We start from the raw sequence: 24183 nt of genomic DNA, 5'->3' as shown, positions 1-24183 counted from the left end.
GTACAAACTACAGTTAACGTTCAGTGAAACGCATAGATTCACAGACACCAGAAAATGCACACCAATAATATTACATGATGCCCTTCACCAAGATATTGCGCATTCCTGCCAATCAAAGCCATAATGTTTCACCTTCAAATCAAAACTGTATCTATATGTATCTATACTGTATCTGTGATTGCCCACTTATCCCAAATGGATTACATAGATCCTTCTGTTTTAGCTTTTATTTGATAGCTAATGTTGAACTAGTGTCAAGAAGATGGGCCGAACGTTCATACAATGGCCGAATGCTTTTTGTTTCAGTTTGAGCTGAATAAAACAGAATAAAACTGTATCCAGGAGAGAAAGCCTCAGGGGCCAGGGCCCTATGTGGTTTGACCAATATTATTACTGATCTGGGACATTTCACCATCTTTGATCCAGGCTAAGCCTCCCAACCTGGCTGCTACACATATGTCTACTTTAAGTCCATCTTAAGAGTATACAGTGGATACACTTAATCAATAGAAACTTGAAATGGTAATTTATGTACCTAAGTACAATGTGCATTTGAAACCAAGCATGTGAAATATAAGCTATCAGTAATGACTACACAGTATCCATATAGCCATTAACCAAAGACTCCTAATGGTGTAACATCCACTTAGATGCACTAACATAGTTTTAGAAACAAAGCGGCAGTAACCACACTGCACATGCGCTGAAGTGAATCAGTCAGCATAGGCTCATGTAACAGGTAAGATAGTGGATAATAAAGGACTCTACTGTTTAAAGGACTATAGACTGTGCAATAACAACAATCACACAAGTTCACACTATAAACTTGTAAGTTTGTAAAAAGTATGGCGTTGCAACAGTCACAGTGTGGCAATTTGGTCCTTTCTATCTAAGAACACCATTTTTAAATTGACGACCAAAGGTTTTCATCACATTTCTCATTACTGTCAACTTTTGTCTGGGGACAGCCCAAAGTCACACACTGCCAAGGGGCCTTGAGTGAGGCTCATGCTTGAACTGGACAGGAATTTTTGACTGGAGCATAAGTTGATTAAATGTTATTTTAATAAAGATTTGTTATTTAACTATATTAATTTTCACCTTTGGTATTACAGTAATTGGATGCTGTTGTGAATCCTATTTGTTGCTAGCCTCACAGATTTCACTGATTACGGTAGTAGCATTAGTGCTCTGTAATGAACTATCATACAGTATTATACAGATTGAGAATTCTTACAAATGCATTTTGTAACTGTATTTATTTTATATCCATCATAAATCCTGAATGCAACATTTCACATGAAATGTGAGTATGTTTAAACAAAAATGATAAAAGCTTAGAGGTGCTCGTCTGTTTTGTGGCGCTTTAGTTCAGGATTTCCTGAGACTCATAACTGACTGACTCGAAGTTTTGCAAGTTGTTGCTGAACTTGTGACTTGAATCACGCTGACAGCGGTACTCAATGTGCCTAAAGCACTCTGTATCCAGTCTGTCTTATCTCATGCTTCTCCTACAGTACTGACTACCCATTTAACATCCTTGTCAGCAGGGTAGCTCTTGTTCTGACGTTAAATGTGCAGTATGTCCGGGCTGGATCTGTAGAAGAAAATTCCATTAAATAATAATGAGGTTTTTTTTAAAGAAAAATGTAATGAGCATTAGGTGTGACTATAATTCCCTTCATTAGGTTTAATGCAACATTTAAAAAAAAATTGAATTTGTTGTTAACTAGGTGCATAGAGACTGTCGGGTTTGCATTTCTCGTCCCTAATCATTAATGCTAAAGATTTGTGTGTGTGTGTGTGTGTGTGTGTGTGTGTGTGTGTGTGTCTGTTTTGGGGTCGTTGGTGTTGAGTTAAACTGCAAAAAATTCCTTGCCTATTAAGCGACTGGCTTGTCTGAAAAATAGCTTGTCTGTGTGTGGTCTGGTGTCTGCAAAAACACACTTACAGTATATGTGTGTGTGCGTTTAACTGGCCGTGTGCATCGTGTATGTGTTTGAGTGTGGGCCTGCAGAAAGGGGGACAGGCTGATTCATCATCCTAGTTGGTTATACAGACAGGCTTAGAAAGCTGCTCTCTGAACATGGCACTGTTCCCCTCCAACATCAAATATTCAACACACACCTTTTCCATTCCTTTCCCTGATGCTAAATGTCTACACGTAAAAGCCCTGTGTAGAATGCTGATACTGTTTACCTACAAGCAGTGAGTACCATAAGGACCTTACAACTCCTTTCTAACAGAAAACAAAAGTGATTGTTGAATATCACAAAAAAAGAAAGAAAGGCAAAGTGTTGCAGAGTGTAAACTGAAAAACAGCTTGTTCCTCCAGCCATAACTGGAGATCTCCCACAACATGCAACATTTAGAAACTTACACAAAATGTCTTAGTGAAACAAGGGTTTGGAAGGGACACAAAAAAGAAACTCCATGGTACTGTATGCCAATTTACTATAAAAACATGTATATGTGCAACAGGTCTGAAATTAACAATTATTTTCATAATTGATTAATTTGTAAAAGTATGAATATAATGAAGAATTACAATTATAATTTCCCAGAGCTGAAGGGGATGAATTCAAATGTCTTGTTTTGTCCAATTCACAATGATAGAAAACAGAGAGAATCATCAAATCTTCACATTAAGGTTGCTGTAAGCAGTTAATGTTCGAAATCCCTTAAAAAACAGTAATCAGTGCAAAAGAACATGCATCAATGGATACTCACAAATAGGTATTTTTGTGTTTCAGTTGCGAAAAATGCATGAATGCGACATGTTTTGGCTAAAACAACCTCTATAGTATATTAGTGGAATAGTGTTTTTCAGTTGTATTGCACTACTCTTTACAATAATTAAAGGATTTAATATTTTGTCACAAACAAATAAGTATTTCTTGAATAAATATGTATTAACTGAATGACTTCCTCTGACCCCAGCTCCAGCATTCAGAACTTACATGTTCCAGTTTGTCCTTCCTGCGAAGCCAGACGCCGGCTGAGTAGTCCTGATGCTGCACTGCAGTTAATATGGAGCTGGCTGGAATGCCGATGGCTGGCATGCCGAACCCCAACCCCTGACCCCTCGAGTCCAGGCCCATTGTCCCACGGGTCCCTCGTAGCTCCATTATAGCCAGATGGATGGGTGGGTGGATGGTCTCTCAGTCTTGGTAAAAAAAAAGAGTCAATTAGCTTATTGATCTCCTGTTAATAGCTGATGGAAACTCTTCCTTTTTGATATGCATCGTGCACATTTTGCTTGACTGCATCTTTTACTTCCTTTGTACATGGTGAAAAAATGAATATACTTGTAAAGTGTCTAGCAAAAGGTGGTGTTTTTCTTCCAAAGCAATTTGCTGCAAGCGTTCAGCTCCAGTGGAGTGGAGAAGCTTTGCATTCCTCAAATGCATCACCACACAGCTTTAATTGTCATAATACCCCTGTGTTCATAAAGAAGCAGCATCCCTTTCTTCACCACTATTGGCAAATGTCCACAGGCTGTAGGAAAATCCTCTTCCAGTGTGCCTCCAGTAAGCAGGGCTTCACCTTCTTATTGTAATGCAGAGATATTTGCTGAGCAAGGCTGGACTGGGTTTAACTGAGCACAGAGCTGTTAGGCTCAGCTCTCAGCAGACCGGGGACTCCGACGACTCTGATCAGGACTTCCACAGATTCAGGCATCCCCGGTGCATGGCATGGGAGTGTATCTGTGAAAAATGGGAGGAGAAAGGGAAAGGGAGGGGTATAAAAACACAGAGGAAGAGGTATAAAGAGAGAGGGGACAGAGAGAGGCGTGGTGATGCTGATGCAGTGTCATAGAGGAAGGAAAGACTTCTATGTAAAACAGACACCAATGGAACCAGTGGCCCTGATGACAGACTCAATGGACACACCCATACCTATATTTCTCCCAAAATCTCTTTTTCTCATTCCCATTTCTCCATCCAGCCCCCACATATCACTCTTTTCCTCCCCCTATATGTCAACAACTCTATCCCTCTTTTACAATTTTTTGCTGCCTACATGAACAGTCATGCTTTCTCTTTCTTTCCACCACTCCCAAATAAAAATTGAGTTGTTTTTTTCCATATTCAGGTATGTTGCTCTCTCCTTTGGACAGGGTGCTATCCCTGGCTACACATATGCACGTCTAACCACACACACACACACACACACACACACACACACACACACACACACACAATCTAAATGTTAAAATCATTAGTGGCAAACAGCCAGCGCACCTTATGTCAAACTTGAAATTGAAAAAATCCATTATAATTGCATGGCTTAACTCTAAGCTACAGCTGTTGAGATACTTACAACTGGCAATGTAATACCAAGATACTGCCAATTAGTGTATATAAACATATAACTGGTGAGCCAATTATATTAACAAATATGTAAGAGGAAAATATAATGACATCAGGGTATCTGGTTGTTACCTTTTGAATATGCAATATAATTATAAATTAATTCAGGGTGCAGTCAAAAATAAGTGTTTTTTTTTTAGGTGACCTGAATGGACTTCAATCCATCCAACACAATTTACAACACTACCAGTATTACTATTTACTGCTGTGGTGGAAAAAATACATTCACACTTTTTCCTGACAAAAAATCAAGGGACAGCATTGCATCATTTGACTTCCAGAAATATTAGACACAAATACTGTATCAGACATGTACTTTACATTCAGTAATGCTCTTTAGTTCTTAAAACTTTCATCATTAGTGTAATACTCTTTACACTAAAGAAAGATTGTTTTAAAGGGATTAGCATCATACATATTTGGAAAGAGACTATTCAGGAGCACGAGCTGCTCATCTACTTGCAGCCAAGTCTTGATGCTGCAAAATCAACTAGCTTGATTACTAAATAATGTAAAGAATTGGTGTACATTAGATTCATTTTCACTACAATTCTCTTCTATACTCTTGAAGATCTGTAAAACTCTCTCTGATCACATTTGGGAGGAAAATATTGCCTATAACTTCATTCGTTTTTCTGTCCAATGAGACAAATAGTCCATGTTTCAATTACAGTAATGACTATTAAAGGTGCCCTGCCACACGTATTTCATTACTTTGTGGTAATGTCTGAAGTTCTACCATGGACTTTTGTGGAAAAAATGCCTTGGTTACTTTGTTTCAAGCCATTCTAGCGTGGTATAGAAAGCATGCAGGAAGACTCAGCTCGATTTGTGCCAGTTCTCATTAATATTCAATGAGCTAAGCTGCTTGACTCTGATTGACTAACAGCTAGCCAATGAGAGTCTGGCTATCAGCATCCTTTACCCAGCGCAACTGGGCGAGCTCATGAATAATAATGAGCTCAGGCAACACCACGTCAGACTGAACAGCTTTTGTAATTGGCCTGATTTCTCCGCTTATTTCTTTTCAGTGGCTAGAGCTGACAGAGGAGGTAGCAGTTCATTTTCACATTCACGACATAACACAAACACATATGGACCTAACATATTTAAAAAAATACAAGTAAAAACGGTTTTGTGTGGCAGGGCAACTTTTAACTCATGTTTTCAAGTGGCAGATCTTTTTTTTGGTGGCACCGTATTCCATCTTGACAATGCTGAGTCATGTACATTTGTGAGGAAGCTCACATCTCAAACAATCTACAAAGTCCCTCTAATTCAGTCCAAATCTCATGTCTCTCTGCTGGCACTGTATCAGTGTCCATCAGAGGAAATGCGAGCTGAATACTGAACACTGAGATTCACAAGCCAACTCAACGCAAATAAACACTGAATCCAACCTAAAAGGCTTTTATGTTTAAGCCATAGAGAAATGCCTTTCATCATCCGGCAGGCTTCAAATGTGTCTGATTGATGGAAAGCTTTCAGGCAAAAAGACATCAGGTCTCAGGAAAACAGCCTCAGGTCTCAGGCGTCAGGCGAAAAGCATCAGGTCTCAGGACCATAGTCTCTATAACTTAAACCTGAAAGCCTTTTACCTTCACTGAGGGTTTATGTGCGTGAGTTGGCTCATGTTCAGTTAAGATCTCTCATTAATCTCAGTGGTCAGTATTCAGCTCACATTTCCTCTGCTGGCCACTGATACGGTGCACTTACCCAACACAATGCAGTGCAGCTGTGGAAGCTGCAACACTTCTCAGACAGGGCACAGGTTACAAAACTATAACTCAGTGCTTTTCACATAAGAAACAAGTGAGCTTCAAGCTCGCCACCCATTCTGTCAGAGGCTGACAGATATAACAGATTACAGTGTCAAATCCAGGTAAGTGTATATTTCAAAAATAAAATTAATATCCCAAAGGGTACACTGATAACAAATTGACACAAGGTTTAAGTATTTTATCACAGTTATAGTTGTAAACTAGTAAGCAAACTGCACATCTCACAATAAAGCTTGTGACATTCAATATGAGGAACAACTGGAAATTATCAATCAATATACCTTCAATACAGTATTTGTGAGTAGTTACAGTCCATGTTACAAATAAAGCTGATGAAGCTAAAATAATAGAATATAGTATATCACCGAAACTCATATTGCATCAGTTGCTTATTAAAGCCACTTGCTTCTCCCATTTTCAGTAAATTGTCATGTGTGCCTTGTGACACCTGGTTTCCTGCTTTACTGCCTATAACATAAATCATTCAAAAGACAGAGAGACCCAGTACACTGATTATAAAGCACATTTAAAATTATTCCTCGAAGCAAAAAATATTATTGCCGTTATGTCCTGAAATTGATGTGCATAGCCACAGGGCTTTCTTTCCCAGCTTTTGAATTTCTATATCTGCACAAACAAGTCAAATTACGGTTTTCATTATTAATACACATCCCTTACATTATAATAGAGCCAAAATTCAGCTGGGATGGTTTAATAATAGATGAATCTTTAGTCACAAAACTATAAAAGTAAAAAAATATGTATTGTTTTGCTGTTCACTGAATATAAACAACTTCATGTTTATTTCACTGCTTATTAAAGCAATGTGTCTTCTGACATTCTAAAATTAGAGATTGTTATCCTTCATAAATGTCTGCCCATGATGTTTATGGAATACACATTTCCCTAAAGTTCATCACTGTGATGATTCCACCACAAGTTTCAATGACCTTTCTGTTACAGTAGCATCCAAAGAATAGTCAGCCAAAAAGGCCTCAGCCAAAATCAATGACTCCCCTAAACCCTCAACAACTTTGAACATCAGAGACGCCTTACTTCCATCACTCCCTGCTGTGTGTGAACAGTGTTTCATCTCACCCAAAAGCAAATACTAAAGACTGTTCTATTCCACCTTGACCAGAACATTAAATACTGTGGTCCGTTACATCAGGTTGGTCCTGTGATAATCCTGAAAAAGGAAAGGTTAATGGAATATTTGTCCTGCTGAATGTGAGGATTAAATACTGTTAGGCCCTCTATCAAAGGGCTGCAGAAGAAACCACCAAGTAGTATCTAAGAAGTGATCATTCGTGCGATCAAGACTAATCTTTTTAAATGAGTCTGAAGGATAGTTTTCTCTTAGTTTTTGTCTGTCTGTCTGTCTGTCTCTTTATATATTTCAATTGGCAATCACTCTCTTGTTCTCTGTTAAATACTTCCTTTTTCCATATTTCTCAGACTCTCTCTTGCCTCCTGTCACTCCAAGCTCTGTCATTTACGGTGTTTGGTGTTCCCCCAACGTCGCCAGCAGCGGCAGCGCTGCCTGGAAGGCATTAGGATTATTAGGCAATGGTTATGGTTATGGTTATGGTTATGGTTAGGGTTAGGGTTAGGTTTAGGGTTAAGGTTAAGGTTAAGGTTAGGTGCCTTGAAGTCAACAGTTACAGCGCTGCCTTGAAGTCTACGTTAGAGGCTTAAAACAGTAAACACTCTCTCTGCAATTTACACTTGTCATCCCGGCACTGCCTGTTAACTTTAACTTAAAAGGAACATCATGTTTTAAAAGTAACTCGGTCCATGTAATCACTAAAATTGTGTAATTTTATTTCTGGGGGAGAAACATTCGTTTTACTAATCTTTAATCCTTACATACTACCTTCCCTCTTCAGGCTGTTGAGTTGAGTTGTTGCAGTGATGGTTACAAAACAGTGCAAATTTAACAGCTCTTATTACTGAATATATCATTGCTTTCATGACTCTTTTTTCCTTCTTTCAGTGTCTTATCAGCTGTGCTCTCTCATGCAGACTCTCCAGCACCAGTAAGTAAAAAGCTGTCAGTCAGAAGAAACCCAAGTTAATTGGATTGATTCCTCTCATCTTCCTCTCAGTCAGCTAGGAGTGAGAATATGGTTTGTATAAAATATACTGCAGATTTAATGTCTGAAAACAAATACTTCTGTCATATTTTGACGCAGCATATGGCCTCTTCAACAATAGCAGGATAACATTCTTGATCTGAGACATTTTACAATATGGTGCAATACTGACAGTTTCAAACATTGTTTCAAAATGTGTGATGGTGGATGGCAATACAGTGTTGCAGAATCTGCTTTGCAAAACACATTTTCTATGTAACTCATATGTTAAAATATAACTGTACACTATATAATTTAATTGGAAATTGGAACTTCTAGGTTCTTCAACATGAAAGGAGATGTAAGTATCTGTCTGCTGCTTTTGGCTGTGGGAAGATTTTTTAAAGGCTCGTCCAATTATCATAACCCTAAAAAACAGTATTCACACATAGCCTTCAATATATAGGCTAATTGTATACTGTGAGCAAGATGGTCTGGGTAATTGCATTCTTTTGAAATTGTCTTCAATATATGTAGGCCTACTCTGCCTTAATGAAAGTGACTAGCCCGTGGCTAATTATGAAGACAATCTGTGAATATCCAGTGGAGGGCAGTAAAGTTCATTTTCAGCAAAGCCACAAGAAAAAGAAGAAGAGAGAGACATCATCAACAGTGAAACATGGCAAATGACAAGGTCGGAGTTTTCAACTTTCTACGTTAACTTAGATATTTGGCATCACTATATTATTATAACAACAACCCGCCTGACTTATTGTGTCATTCAGCAGTCATCAAATAATGTTAGCTGATGTTAGCTCATGAAGTACAGTTTGCAGGCTATTTTAACGGAGCGATATGGCGTTGGTTAGCTAGCTAAGCTTTAGGGAACTAGTTAGCTAGCTAGCTATATAAATACAATCACACTTGATGTATTGGGGGTGTTTTACACATATGTACAGTGCTGTGAACACATTAAACATTAAGCTGACGACACTGAAGTTTTGAGGCGTCTGATTAAGCAGTTAAGGACAGTTAAGGTTAATGGAAACATAACTTTTTTTTTTGCACCTCTTACTGACAATTTAGGTAAAGCATTAAAGCTGTCTGAAACGCAGTTTTAAAGAATCTTTAGCCTCTCTCGGATAATGTAACGTTAGTCCTTTTGATCTTGTTTTCCTCTATCCTATGGGAAATATGGTATATAAGCCTGGAAGCAAACGTGTTTTACTTATTTCTATGTTTTATTTTACCTTAGGTCCTAGTTGTTCTAAGTCATGATACTTAACGTTACTAGCATGCACCGTTTTTATGTATATCTTTTATATTATTATATTTTCATTATTGTCAAAATACACAAGTTACAATGTTTTACCATTTCTTGAAGTGCTCTATATTTCAGAAAACCGCGTGTCAGCTACACTAACTAAGTTTGTTTGTGTCTTTGTGTATGCAGGGTCCTCTGGGCCAGCTCAAGGACCTGGTGGAGCTGAAGGACCAGCTGGAAGACATCCAGAGACGGATGGAGGATGAGATACAGGCTGGGGTTCCTCCAGTAAGGCTCACACTAATATGTAAAAGCTCAGGTTACTCTGCCTTAAATCACAGGCCAGGCAGTTAAAAAAACATAAATTGCTAGTATGCAGATGTAGATATAGAACCACTGTTCAGACTACTAGGCCTACGTACCAGGTCTAATCTCTCCTTTCCTCCTCAGGGAGGCAGTCTGCTGGCTTCTCCTTTTCTCAAGGGTTTTCTGGCTGGGTACATTGTTGCAAGGCTACGTTCTTCAGCATTACTGGGTGTTGCCGTAGGGACGTGTACAGGAATATATGCAGCACAAAATTATGCCGTTCCCAATATTGAAAACACCGTCAAAGACTACATACGCAACCTGAAAGGAGGACGCAAATGAGAAGAGTGGAAGAAAAGTGAGGAGGAGAGACGTCTGCAAGCACAGGGTGCCATTACAGCTGCACATGGGAACAGATATTTATTTCAAAGGTATAAACATTTCAATAGTTATTATTTCCTCCTTCCACATGGATAAGTAAATAGAAATATTCTAAAGTAGCAAGCCCCTTTATGAAGTAAGGTAAAATAGTGATTATTTTCGTATTTCTTTTGATAACGTATACACATACATTTTGTGATAAATTCAGGATATAAGCAGCATGTGGAAAGGATTACAATTCAGGTAATTTAAACACAGGAGACCCCATATTTCTTCCCAAAATGGTCAGTGATTGACATTTAAACTACTATCTATAAGATAATTATTGTAACTGCTATAAATGGTTTCTGTCCTCAACCCTGTCCTCCTGCAATATGTGCATTCTGAAGAGTTATTGATACATAATGAGACCAACCAATATCCTCATGTGCAAGCCAGCTGTGTTGGCTATTACACCTCCTTTCTTTAAAAGGTTCACTCGAGAGAAACACACCATCTATTTTGATGTCCAGATAGATATAAAGTATTGAGTCTCTCCAAGAGGAATTTTTTTTAAGAAAATCGTCTGCCCTCTAGTGGTCAGAAAATCAATTATAGCAGCCCTTAATCATTTTCCATTTTTGCTCAGTAGGGTATTAGAGCATGTAAATATTGCCTCACCTCACACTCATGGTGCTCTTCAGTGTAAATCCTGTGAAAACCCTTCATGTTTGCAGCTGTCAGAGCAAAGTGTGGTGTGGTGTGACACATCTTTTCAGGGACAACACACCACTCCAAATTTTATTTTTAAATAAAATTATAGTCCTCATCTTTGTAGAGGTTCATTCATGACAAATAAACCGTGACTCCAAAGACACACACGATTCCAGAATAAGAAGTGTTTATCTAGATATTCCACCTCACACTGCTTAAAAAAGGTCAGCCTTCAGCCTGCACACACAGTTAGTAGGCTCTATCAAATTAATGTATGCCAAAGTGGAATTTTTGTTTAAAGATGTAAATTAGTTTTAACTGCACTTCGGGGCTTTAACAAAACAGGAAAGTATGTGTTAAAGTATTATGTAAAATATATATATTGAGAGTGCCTACTCTGGTCTGGACTTGACATTATCATCTCATGCCATATGTGCAATAGCCTTTCCTGATGTGGTTTGGCTGCTTATTTCATATGCTGGAAACTAGTTGATCTTTTGCACTTGTAAGAATTTTAGGGGTTTAAAGCTGTTACTTTGTCTTTCAACAATCAATGATTTTGTTTATTGTCCAAAAAATGTCAAAACCTGTCAAAGAAAATCTGTATTATAGTGACGTACCAAAACGGTGTCTGCATCATGTTTTGATGAGTTGTGCGTACTGAAAGGTGTTTTTTTTTTTTTTTTTTTTTAAAGTAAGAGATTTTAACTGTAAAATTGATAAATGAACAATGCAGTTGCTGCAGAACACTAGTCTGAAAGTCTGGCAGATATTTCACTGAGGTGGATAACCTGAATATTTTTTGTGTTAAAGCTGTAGTGCGTAACTTTTTGATTTTAATGAACGTCCGTTACATTCAAGCCATTGCCAAATGAGTTGCTCCACAGCTAATTAAGACTATCAGCTCCACACTACTCTCTCTGTATCTCTCAGTATTGCTATGTTCAGAGATTGTGTCGTCCGGCGACTCGCGTGCAGAAACTCGAGTGAAGATAATTACCTCTTCTGAAGAGTCCATCATGTTTTTTAATCCTCCGTGTCCTCCTTGGCTAATAGCAACTGCATGGAGGAAGGTGGGTGGGTGGTGCGGCGGTGCACAGTCATGGAAGGCTTTTATCATGTGGACACGCCAACAGTTTTGTTGTCATTACTTAGAATTCCTTATTGGGGTGGCAGAAACTACGCACTATAGCTTTAAATTATGATTTAAGGTACTGTATTGCTGCCGTTAATATTAATGCACAATGCTTATGTACACAGTCAGACCTGACGCAAAAGCCATATTTTAGTTCAGATTGAGGTTGTGTTCATTTTAGTTTTTACTTTGACTGGAAAGTGTAGAAAACTATGTGTACTATATGTTTGGTAACTGGAACAAAGAAACAACTTGTGCCTATTGACAATCATTATGTTGCTGTTTGTATTGCATGCCCTTAGTTTCTTTAAGTTCTGTCTATTATGTTTTTGCATGTTGTTTGTTTTTTTTTGTTTTTTTTAGTAATACCTTTCTTATACACTTGATATGCTGTGGAATATAGAATTATGTCGGTGCCTTATTCCACTGGCTAATCTGTCTTGTCATCATGGGTTCTTACTCAGTTTAAAATTCCTTTTGTGATATTGTAAAAGAAAACCACCAAAACTGTCTTTAAGAGTTTTATTTGGGTTGTAAAATAAATGGTGGAAATACAGTTTACAGTTGTCTCAAAAGTGAAGTATTCCTGGTTTCTGATTGCGCCTAAGTGTGTTGTGTGTGTATTTGAATCAGTTTCATCTGCTTAACTTTGGCTACAGATTCAAGTGACCACACTGTTAATCTAAATATTCAAATACTGTATATTAAAAATGTACTTCTCTTGTCTTCCCAACATGGAATTTTTTTTTATCAAACTGACATGGGACAAAATCAAAATCAAACATTTTAAGGTTGCAAAACAAACTATTTTAAAATCTTAACTTGAGAGATAGCGGTTTGTATGATGGAGATGTCATCAATAGAAAAAAAGTCATCAATGCGCATATACTAGTTGCAGATGAGTTGCAATAAACTGGTAAGATGATAGCAAGCAGATTATTATATAATTTGTGAATTTATCAGCAGTGTATATATAACCCCCATTAGCTTATCAAATACAAATATGATGGTGATTAGAAGTTTAGATGAAGATGTTCTTCTGTTGCTCGTCTCTGGAGGAGATTTCATCAACTTCAAATGCCCAAGAAAGTGAAACAGAAGACAGATAATGAAAAAATACAGTTGATTCAAAGTTTTAGCAGCAGTAGAAAGTCATTTCCCTTTGAATACACCCCTTTCCAAATGTATTTAAATTCAAAGTCTGAAAAAATGCTTAACAGTATAGTGGAGAGGCTAATAATCACATGCTATATTCAGTACTGCTTACAGATATTTACTGTATACATATACATACATAGAGAATCAGAGGAACCACATACATGCACTCACCACAGTATCAGACAGCTTCGTCAGGCACAGTCAACAGTTTGCTCATGCCACCTACAAAGACAGAAACTTGACTGTCAGCTACATTATATCTTAAATCATGGTTCAGAAATAATCATTAGTTTAATAGTATAAATGTTTTAGATTTTTTAAATCTGGATCCAGATCTGCTTGTATCAAAATAGAAACAGTAATTGGTGATACTTGTATATACCAGATGTTTTTTCATACAATTAGTGCAGGATTTCATTTATAAAATGTCAATATTAACAATAATACGTATAATAAATGATTTAATTAGAAGTTTTGGATAGTGAAATTGTGAAATCCAACATATTTTCCATGAAACTAAGCCTTAAGCCTTTCTTAAATTTTAGTCTTAATTAGCTTTGTAGCAACTCATTTGGCAATGGCTTCAATGTAACAGATGTTAATTAATATCAAAAAGTTACGCACTAGAGCTTTAAGGGAAAATAAAGCTGTTTTGATTTAAACCACGACATACATTAACTAAAAACATGAATACAACATGCAAACAGTGGTTCAAAACTGCACGAAACAAAAGTAAGTGAGGCGGCTGCCAAAATCTAATCTCAATCTGACTTCATGACCAGTTATCGTGTCTCACCAGTGAAGACAGGTGCACCGCAACTGGCCTGTCCTTTCCTCAGGGATCCAGCGACCTCGAGCCCGTTGACTGGGTTCACACACCAGCAGTGGTGTTTAAAGCACTGCTGGGCCTGGTAGAGGCCACGCTCGTCACAGGCAGGGCGGAAACCTGGGACCTGCACAGTCTTCGCACCAGCTGCCTCCAGCTGGCAATCAGTGACCTGCAGAGGGACTGGGAGAAGAGAGGAGAGGAGTTAAATGTCATTTTAATCACAAACATTCTAACGTGTAGATAGATAAAGATTGATTGATTATCAATTCATACACTGTAATATATACACACATATAGTAAATATATACAGAACATACCATTTTTTTCTGGGACTTCAGTGGAAGCCTCCTGCAATACAACCAGTGAAATTAGAACTGAGGAAAAGATTATTAACACATCTTATACTTGATTTTACAAGAATATGACAGGATTCATTCCACAAGAGGAACAAGACAGAAACATTACTGTGTGACTATATTAAAGGTAGATTGTTTTTCTATCATATCATTAATTAATATGATGATGATGAATATAATTATTCAAAGAGTATACCTGCACCGCCATTGTAACTACAGCCTGACTGTTAAATAGCTTGGCTTCTATGTCAGGTGATATTATTTTATCAGCATATTTTCAACAATAGAGAAACACCAAAGATCCATCTGAGAGTACTGAAAAGTCTACTTTTAGTATTGGATTTATTTTATTTATTGGTTATTTTTTACCTCGTCCACATCCATTAGCTCAGACAAGGCGTTCATGGGCATGTGCATCCGCACGGGCACAGCAACTACAGACAGAAAGAGTGTGTGTGAGAGGTAGAAAAAAACAGATTGATTAAAAAAATGAAAGTTAGACCCCAACAGAGATCTCATGAGTAATAGGATTTTTTTCTTTCTGACATTTGACATTTTCTCTTCTATTATCATTTCATTATATTATTTAAGCTGCTTACAAAAGGCATTCTGCTAAATACCAACAGTGTACATTATATCCCTCCTAATCTGAATTATATTTGGCCTCCTCACCAGATCTTCCCTTCGTCATTTGTGACTGCAGGTTGTTGCTTTGCTCCTTCAGAGACGTGATTTCGCCCCTCTGGCTGAGGAGGAAGTAGGCGATCATTGCCTGGCCCACAATCAGGACACAGGCCAACAGGGTTATGCCTGCCACCTTATAGGCCCGGGAGGAGCGGCCACTGGAAAGCAGTAAGAGAGAGAAAGAGGGAGGTGGTGAGGGGGGTGTATGTAGAGAAAGAGAGGAGAAACACGTTTAATTTGGAATTTGGAAACATATACATATTGGAATGGAATCAGAAGGAGAAACAAAGAGTGATAGACAGTTGAAAATGAGGCGGGACATCAAGAAGAAGTCTTTAATGTGACGGGGCGTCGTGCATTATAATCAGCCATTTCAACTGTTCACGGACTGGTGCGTCTTTCTTGATTAATGAAAGATTAAAACAAGGGGGAAAAGACATCATTTCTATCTGCCACTGACAAGGAGGTCATAGGGACTAAATCATTAGGGGAGAAAGAGATCAAGAGAGACAGAGGAGAAGAAATAGACAGGAAAGTGAGGGAGTGGAGAAGTATGCAAAGTATGAGGAACTTTATAGAGGCTGAGAATCACGGCAATTCAATGTAACAGGAAGCTCAGCCATGTTGTTCAGCATATATACAATATTTTGCCACCAACTGAGAGATGACATCAGCTGTTGTCAAGCAGAAGCTTAAGTGAAAGTTTGACATTTCTTTGTATCATGCTTGTTTAGCTCACACCAAGGCCTCCTTTGGAAATCCCCCATTGTTAAATGTTGTGTCCTCTGAGACTACTTTTAAATCTCAACTAAATGACGTGTCTACTCTGTGATGAATTTATGCTAAAAATCCTTAAATACAGTCTTGCTTTTTTAATGTGCTAATAAAGAATTTTTTTCACTGAAGTGGCATTTACTCATGAAAACATAACTAAACACATGAAATAAAATAAGAAAACTAAATGAGGACATCCACAGACTTTTAGTAGAAATACAATTCATTTATAGGACTGTCCACTTGTTTTGGCAAATTAGATTTTCCTTATCTACAACTCCATGTATAGAGTTCTTTATGTATATCTATGCTCTTTCCAATAATTTCTCTACAATATCAAAATAAATGAGCAGACTGGAAGCTTGATTGGTAATCCATTACTTTTGTCACAGTTAAAGTCAATTTTATTTTATTCAAAAATCACACAAATTTTCCTCAAGTAGCTTTAAGCAGTTTCGTTATTGTTGTTTTGGTAATAAGCTCATTGGAGGGCTGATAATATACACTCAAAGTTCTGAAGAAGAGCACCATGGTTTATAAAATATGGTTACCTGTAAATTAAAGTATGTAGTTTGTAGTAAATGGGTTAAAACAGGAATAATCACTGTTATTGGTTTGGTGCCACCAATACAAACTTTAGTTTAGTTAACTAATTTACAGTAAATGGTTAACTTTGTTGGGACCAGGTTTTTGGTTCTATGGGACCCCATAAACATTAAAAAACAAGTCCATACACAATCCTTACCCCTGTGCATTGATGGCTGCCTGCTGGTTGGTAGCTGCCAGGAGAGGCTGGTTTGGGGTCTCGGGGTCCGACATCTTCACAAAAACACAAACCTGTTAAAACACATACATATCCACATAAGTGATTAAAACCAGAATATGATGGCAAAAAATGCACATACAGGTAAGCGCGCGCGCGCGCGCGCACACACACACACACACACACACACACACACACACACACACACACACACACAGAATTACCTTATTTCAGGTGAAGTCGAAAGCTGTTTCACAAATAGGCTTTTAATGACAGAATTCAGTGAGATTTTACCTTTATGTCTGAGGAAAGACAGAAGGAACTGAAAGCAACAGGCGGGGAAAACCTACACTCACAACAACCCAACTCTGGTTGGCTTTTTTAAAACCAAATTTCTGATTGGTTCCTCATGGTGCATCATCTGTTACCAGGGGCAGAGTTAAAAGATATCTAGGAATCATAAAACAGCCGATTGAGAGGTTTATATCCCCTTTAAATGAGGGGGGAAGGGAAGAGTGAATCCTTCAGTACTAAATACTGCTGTAGGTTAAAAGGTTGAGATAAGACTACTCTACTATATAGTTATGTGGACGACACACACATTTACATAACCTTATCGCCTTGGGACTATAGTCCAATACAAAAACTGACTAAGTGCATTGAACAAATTAACGACTGGATGTGCCAGAACTTACTTAAATTAAATTAAATTAAAAAAAACTGAGGTGGTTGTTTTTGGAGCAAAAGAGGAACAATTAAAAGTCAGCACTCAGCTTCAAACGACAATGTTAAAAACAACAAACAAAGCCAGAAATCTTGGTGTAGTCATGGACTGAATTTCAACAGCCACATTAAGACAATTACAAAGTCAGCTTATTATCATCTTAAGAATATATCAATGGTTAAAGGACTTATGTCTCAGCAGGATTTGGAAAAACTTGTCCATGCTTTTTATCTTTTTGGGACCCCTTCGAAAACGAGATGATACATCTCAAGGGGTTTATCCTAATAATAAACAAATGTTGTAGACTTGACTACTGTAACGGTGTCTTTACAGGTGCTGCTCGAGTCCTCCTCACTAAGACCAAGAAAGTGGATCACATCACTCCAGTTCTGAAGTCTTTACACTGGCTTCCTGTGCCTCAAAGAATTGATTTCAAAATACTTTTGCTGGTTTATAAATCACTGAACAGTTTAGGGCCAAAATACATTTCTGATCTGCTAGTACACTATGAACCATCCAGACCTCTCAGGTCGTCTGGGACAGGTCTGCTTGTTGTCCCCACAGTCAGAACTAAACAGGGGGAAGCAGCGTTCAGTTTTTATGCTCCACATATCTGGAACAAACTCCCAGAAAACTGCAGGTCTGCTGCAACTCTCAGTTCTTTTAAATCAAGGCTGAAGACCTATCTATTTGATGTTGCCTTTCTTTAAATAATTGTTAATTTCTTATACTGCACTGTACATTTTATTCTCGTATTGTATCTGTTTTTAATCTTTTAATCGTTTTTAACTGCTATTTAATGTTTTATGGAAAGCACTTTGAATTACCCTTTTGCTGAAATGTGCTATACAAATGAAGCTGCCTTGCCTTGCCTTGCCTATATATATATATATATATATATATATATAATAGTGTAGTGGATTCTACACTTCTAATGATGCAACAGTGTCTTTCATTTAGAGCTGCAACGATTAATCGATTAGTCTATCATTAATTGCCAACTATTTTGTTAATTGACAGAATTCAGTGAGGTTTTACCTTTATCCCTGATGAGAGACAGAAGGAACTGAAAGCAACAGGCGGGGAAAACCAAAACCCACACACTCAACAACCCAACTCTGGTTGGATTTTTTTAAACCAAATTTCTGATTGGTTCCTCGTGATGACGCATCATCTGTTACCAGGGGCAGAGTTAAAAGATATCTCGCAATCATGAAACAGCCGATTGAGAGGTTTATATTCCCTTTATACATGGTTTAAATTTTGTAATTAATTAAAAATGTGTTAACAGATGATATTGGTACAGTAATGATAACGAAACAGATACAACAATTCCGGCGCAAAACGAACCTAGGGGTTATTAACAGATGTGTACCCATAGATATAGAACAATGTTCTACATCTATGTGTCCCCACTCTGTCGCTCTCTGGGACATGTTTTCATGCTAATCGAATGAGTTTGGAGCTGGAAAGACGCTAGCGCGGACCGCTGATTAGCTTACAACGCTAGTATTCGGGGCACAGGGAACGTAAAAACAAATCGCTATTTGTACCACTAAAAAGGCTCAAAATATCACCACACTTCAACGGTAGCATAATGAGGGTCCCTAAATGTTAACCGAAGCATTGAGAATTTTGTAAGTGTACAGACAGTTTATTTAACGAAGAGCTGCGGGAGCTCCGTGAAAGGGCTACGAGAGAGAGAGCTACCGGTAGTCAATTCCGCAACAATTAATTTATTCCACGACATTAATAGGGGCTTTCCGACCAGAGGGATTTTTGCAGTTCTTAGAACTAAACGTTCCTAGAACACTTTTTTCGTCGTGTTCCGACAGGAAAAATTTGTGGATTTTTAAGTTCCTCTGGCCGCAGTAGCGTACTTTTTTAGCTCCTACTTCAGAGCAGGGTCTTTTCCCTTTTCCTAGGTGTACTTGATTGGTCGAACTTATAAGTCACGCCCACTGCCAACTCGGAACTTGCAGACAGAGCAACAACCAACAGGGGGGCATTTTTAACAATTTTCACCATCTTATTCATCATTAAATTCACTCCTGACAACGTTTTAGGCGAGAAATTAACTGTTTAGATTTCGAATATAGGCAGTCTTGCGAAAATTGATGCCGAATTGACAATTTGCTTCAAAGTTTTCGGAGTTGAGAAGCTCCATGAAGTGAGGCGACAGCCAGCAAGCGCCTGCCTAGCTCGTCGCTCAGCCAGTCTTGCTCAGACACCTCGCTGTGAGCTGGACCGCTCTCGTAAATAAGAGGCTTTTATTTCGCCGTTGACGGTTCGTTTGTTTAAATATCACAACACATGTCCATCATAAGATTAACGGGAACCTGTGGTTAACTGTCTTTCTGGAGTTAAATTCCACAAACGTGTCCTGCGGCTCGCCGGCCATCACACGCACACACAGTCACACACACACACACACACACACACACACACACACACACACACACACACACACATCCACAGCGCAGCAGGCAGAGTGACGATGCTATAAAGACCGTTGCCGTGCTTGCATCGCTCCCCTACCCCTCCTACCAGTCCCTATGTGGGAATGCAAACAGAAAAAAAGATTTTGGGGGAGAGTAGTTCTTAGAACTGCTTAGAAGTGTACTTTTCCTCTAAAAAGTACAAGTACTATCCGGTCGGAAAGCACCAATCACAGGAGTGTCTGTGTTGCAAGGAGTGGGACCTGTTGCATCGCGATGCCCAAGAGACGCAGTGTTTTGTACAGTCTGAAGATTTCCCCTCTCTGATAAACAGGGCTGTACTTGAAACTTTTTCAGCGACCCAGACCGGAGGTACCAGATGGACAGTTATCCACTGAGTACACTACACAAGTTATGCAGAGTGCGATTATTTCAGATATATTAAGCAAATTGCTTTTGATTTTAGTTTGCATCGCCAGCTGTAAGTCATGACTGGTTTCCAAGACGGCGGCAGCATGTAAACATGAACGCGAGTGTCTTTATAATCTATTTTTTTAACTGTCTGTACACTTACAAAGTTCTCAATGCTTCGGTTAACATTTAGGGACCCTTATTATGCTACCGTTGAAGTTTGGTGATATTTTGAGCCTTTTTAGTGGTATAAATAGCGAATTGTTTTTACTTTCCCTGTGCCCCGAATACTAGCGTTGTAAGCTAATCAGCGGTCCGCGCTAGCGTCTTTCAAGCTCCAAACTCATTCGATTAGCATGAAAACATGTCCCAGAGAGCAACAGAGTGGGTACACATCTGTTAATAACCCCTAGGTTTGTTTTGCGCCGGAATTGTCCTTTAATATATAGTAGCCTGCATTATAAATAATTACTGCAATAATATTATTAATATTAGTGTTTTGGTCTTATTAGTATTCCACACCATTATTCCTTACCATGTTTTCTGGGTTGAGGTACTTCATTACACCTGTGCTAAAAGTTCTGCGCTGTTGGTCCCTGTTTGCTATAATAAAAAAAATCTTGAAGTTCAGGATTGATTAATCCTTAAATTATAATATCTCAAACTTTTTCTTGCCCCTGGTCATAACCCCTGAACCAGATTTCAGGTCCCACAATCTCCAGTAGACCCCAGCATTACACGGTTATCAAGTTGTTTTGGTATGCCATTATCATAAAAGAAGTCTTTAATATGACGGGGCGTCGTGCTTTATAATCAGCCATTTCAACTGTTCACGGACCAGTGCGTCTTTCTTGATTAATGACTGTAAGATTAAAACAAGGGGGAAATATATAATTGCTATCTGCCACTGACAAGGAGGTCAGTCATAGGGACTAAATCATTAGGTGGGAGAAGAAATAAACAGGAAAGTGAGGGAGTGGAGAAGAACGCAAAGTATGAGGAACTTTATAGAGGCTGAGAATCATGGCAATTCGATGCAACAGGAAGCTCAGCCATAGCCTGACGTCTTCATACTCAGATTCTAGTCAGAATATGAGTCTGATACTGCTCCATTGGGCTGTGATTATGGGGCGTGTTTCAACCGAACCAGGAAAGAAAATGCCTCTGCACTCAATTGGATAGACCTACAACCAATCAGAACAACGGAGACAGATGTCACGGAAGCTGCGAGTCAAAGGCATGCTTTACGCTTTCTTATATACAGTCTATGGCTTTACGTTACTGTTGATCATCTGTCCATCATTGTTATAAAGCCCGCCCTGACAATTTGATTGGTCCGAACAGCTCTGGTTTGAGCAATAGTTGCTCCACAAAGGATCAAGTCCAGACCGAACTTTCCGACCTCAAATGTTGTGGGCGAGGCTAAGTTCGGCTGGCATCCAGGCTAGCTCAGCCATGATATTCAGCATATATACAGTACGTCACCACCAACTGAGTAATGAAATCAGCTGTTGTCAAGCAGAAGCTTAAGTGAAAGTTTGACATGTCTTTGTCTCATGCTTGTTTTGCTCACACCAAGGCCTCCTTTGGAAATTCCCCATTGCTTTAAATGTTGTGTCCTCTCTGAGACTGCTTTTAAATCTCAACTAAATGGCGTGTCTACTCTGTGATGAATTTATGTTAAAATTCCTTAAATACAGTCTTGTTTTTTAATTTGTAATAAAGACATGTTTAATTGAAATGGCATTTACTCATGAAAACATAACTAAACACATGAAATAAAATAAGAAAACGAAATGAGGACATCAACAGACTTTTAGTAGAATTACAATCCATTTATTATAAATATTAGTGTTTTGGTCTTATTAGTATTCCACACCATTATTCTTTACCATTATTTCTGGGTTGAGGTACTTTATTCCACCTGTGCTAAAAGTTCTGAGCTGTTGGTCCCTGTTTGCTATAATAAAATTTGAAATCTTGAAGTTCAGGATTGATTAATCCTTAAATTATAATATCTCAAACTTTTTCTTGCCCCCTGGTCATACCACCTGAACCAGATTTCAGGTCCCACAATCTCCAGTAGACCCCAGCATTACACAGTTATCAAGTTGTTTTGGTATGCCATTATTATGTCTTTACCATGGAAAAGTGCCGAAAGGATTGTACAGACATAATGATAGACAATGTCAATATTTCTTAAAGGGCTAAAAAATTAATTTTCTGATTTAAATTGATTTTCATTTTAATGCTATAGCTTGTCAGGAAGGGGGTCAAATAATGCTCCAATGTAAGGCTACAATTTGGCAAGGAAAAAACTGGCATGTCCATTTTGAAAGGGGTCCCTTGACCTCTAACCTCAATATATCTGAATGAAATGTCACTCAATACTCACTGACTGTAGAGTCTGTAGAGTGCACTTTAGTGTGTCGACTGTAGTGCTTTCATGCTAAATAAAAATGACATTAATGCAACTGCTTTGGGGTCAATTCTTAATGTAAACATTAATACTTTTAATAATGCATCAGGTTAGAAGGTTTTTTTCACATCCAAGCAAAATTGGTTTTGTAAGTGAAATATCCCTAATCAAATCGATATTGAATCACATTGGAAATCAAATTGAATCGGGAATTCAGTGGCAATACCCAGCCCTTTTTTTATAAACATTTAAACCCATTCTGCTTAGAGATCTCCTCTGATCATGTAATCTTAACACTCTGTATACTGTACTGTATATATATTCTATGTATATGGAAATTCTGTGCGCATGCATGTTGTACTTGCAGACTGGTAATTTTATAAGACTAAGACAAAGCTAATAAAGCTTTTGCTGTAGCTGTTCCAAAATTATGGCAATTTGACCCAGACTGGTACAAGCCATCTGATTAAAACTGCCCTGCTTCTCACAATGTTAATGGACAAACAAGTACCATATAATTATTGAGCCAAAGACAATTGGGTGAAGTATTTTTTAAGGTTTTTATTTGTTTTCACTTTCACTTTTGAGGAACAAAAAAAAGGTAGACTACATATGATTGTCTTCTGTCCTAAATGACCAATAACAGAAGTCTGGCATTTGAGAAGCAGCGGCTAATTAAAGGAAGTGTGAGCACAGTGGGACAGGAGGATGTGGTGAGACAGCTAAACATTTACAGTAAGTCAAAAACAATCGATCAAATACAAAGATAAATAGTCTTAGTTATTCATAGTGATTGGCAGAAGTTGAAGTTGAATTGAATTTGTTTATTTTGCACAATAAAATAAAGACAACAGTAACACAAAAAAAAACAAAATAATATAAGATAAAGATTGTGCAGGTGAGATTAAGAAAACCCCTAGGGGCTTATAGAAGGAAGGAAGAGACAGAGTTCCCCTGTCCTCTTGTATGAGTTAGACCATTTACAGACAGAACTGACTGAGATGGGCAGTGAATGCTGATTTTGAAATCAGTCTCAAAGCTTCTTCAACCTTCAACCCTCAATCATCATGGTATTTGATCAACATATCAAATTCAGGTCTGTTGTATCACAATCTGAGCTTGATATGAATCATCATGCTGTTATATCATCCTGGCTAGACTACTGCAATTCCCTTTTCACCTGCCTTAGCAAGTCATGCCTGGACTGCCCACAACTAGAATGCTGCTGCAAGGCTGTTGACCAGGTCCAGCATGACGACTCCCATCACTCCCATCTTATCCGTTTTACATTAGCTTCCTATCATGTTCAGGATTCATTTTAAGGTTCTTGTTCTTACATATAGAGCCTTGCATGGTCAGGCACCTGAAGGCACCTGAGTACATCTCTGACCTGCAATCCATATGTTGTAGGCCCCTTAGGTCTTGTGATCAGGGCTTACTGGTTGTCCCTTGTGCTTGATCAGCTGCTGAAGACTGCAATTTTTTTCAATGTTTTTAAATTTTATTTTACTATTTTTATTTCATTCTTTTTTTTATTGCGTGTTCATTTTTCTCTTACTCTATTAAAAAAAACTCAGTGTGAAACCAAAATGATTGCAGTACACTCCAGGCCAATGGGG

At 38.2% G+C, this 24183-nt stretch overlaps 2 protein-coding genes across 2 annotated transcripts in view; one reads left to right on the top strand and one right to left on the bottom strand.

Annotated features, from left to right (window-relative positions):
* Positions 1 to 3719, bottom strand: part of LOC116061762 (inactive phospholipase D5-like) — a 54259-nt gene extending 50540 nt beyond the window's left edge. The window contains exon 1 of the mRNA XM_031316118.2: positions 2961 to 3719. Within this exon, the coding sequence (XP_031171978.1) occupies positions 2961 to 3128 (168 nt within the window). The 5' untranslated portion in view covers positions 3129 to 3719. The remainder of the gene's footprint in view (positions 1 to 2960) is intronic.
* Positions 3720 to 8754: 5035 nt separating this feature from the next.
* Positions 8755 to 11558, top strand: LOC116061751 (SLC35A4 upstream open reading frame protein-like). Its single transcript, XM_031316092.2, has 3 exons — positions 8755 to 8923; positions 9683 to 9781; positions 9944 to 11558. The coding sequence occupies exons 1-3, from the start codon at positions 8909 to 8911 to the stop codon at positions 10139 to 10141; spliced, it is 312 nt and encodes a 103-aa protein (XP_031171952.1). The 5' UTR covers positions 8755 to 8908; the 3' UTR covers positions 10142 to 11558.
* The last annotated feature ends 12625 nt before the right edge of the window (positions 11559 to 24183 follow it).

Source organism: Sander lucioperca, chromosome 15 (assembly GCF_008315115.2).
Source record: "Sander lucioperca isolate FBNREF2018 chromosome 15, SLUC_FBN_1.2, whole genome shotgun sequence".
Lineage (NCBI taxonomy): Eukaryota > Metazoa > Chordata > Actinopteri > Perciformes > Percidae > Sander > Sander lucioperca.
This window is presented reverse-complemented; position numbering and strand designations above follow the sequence as displayed.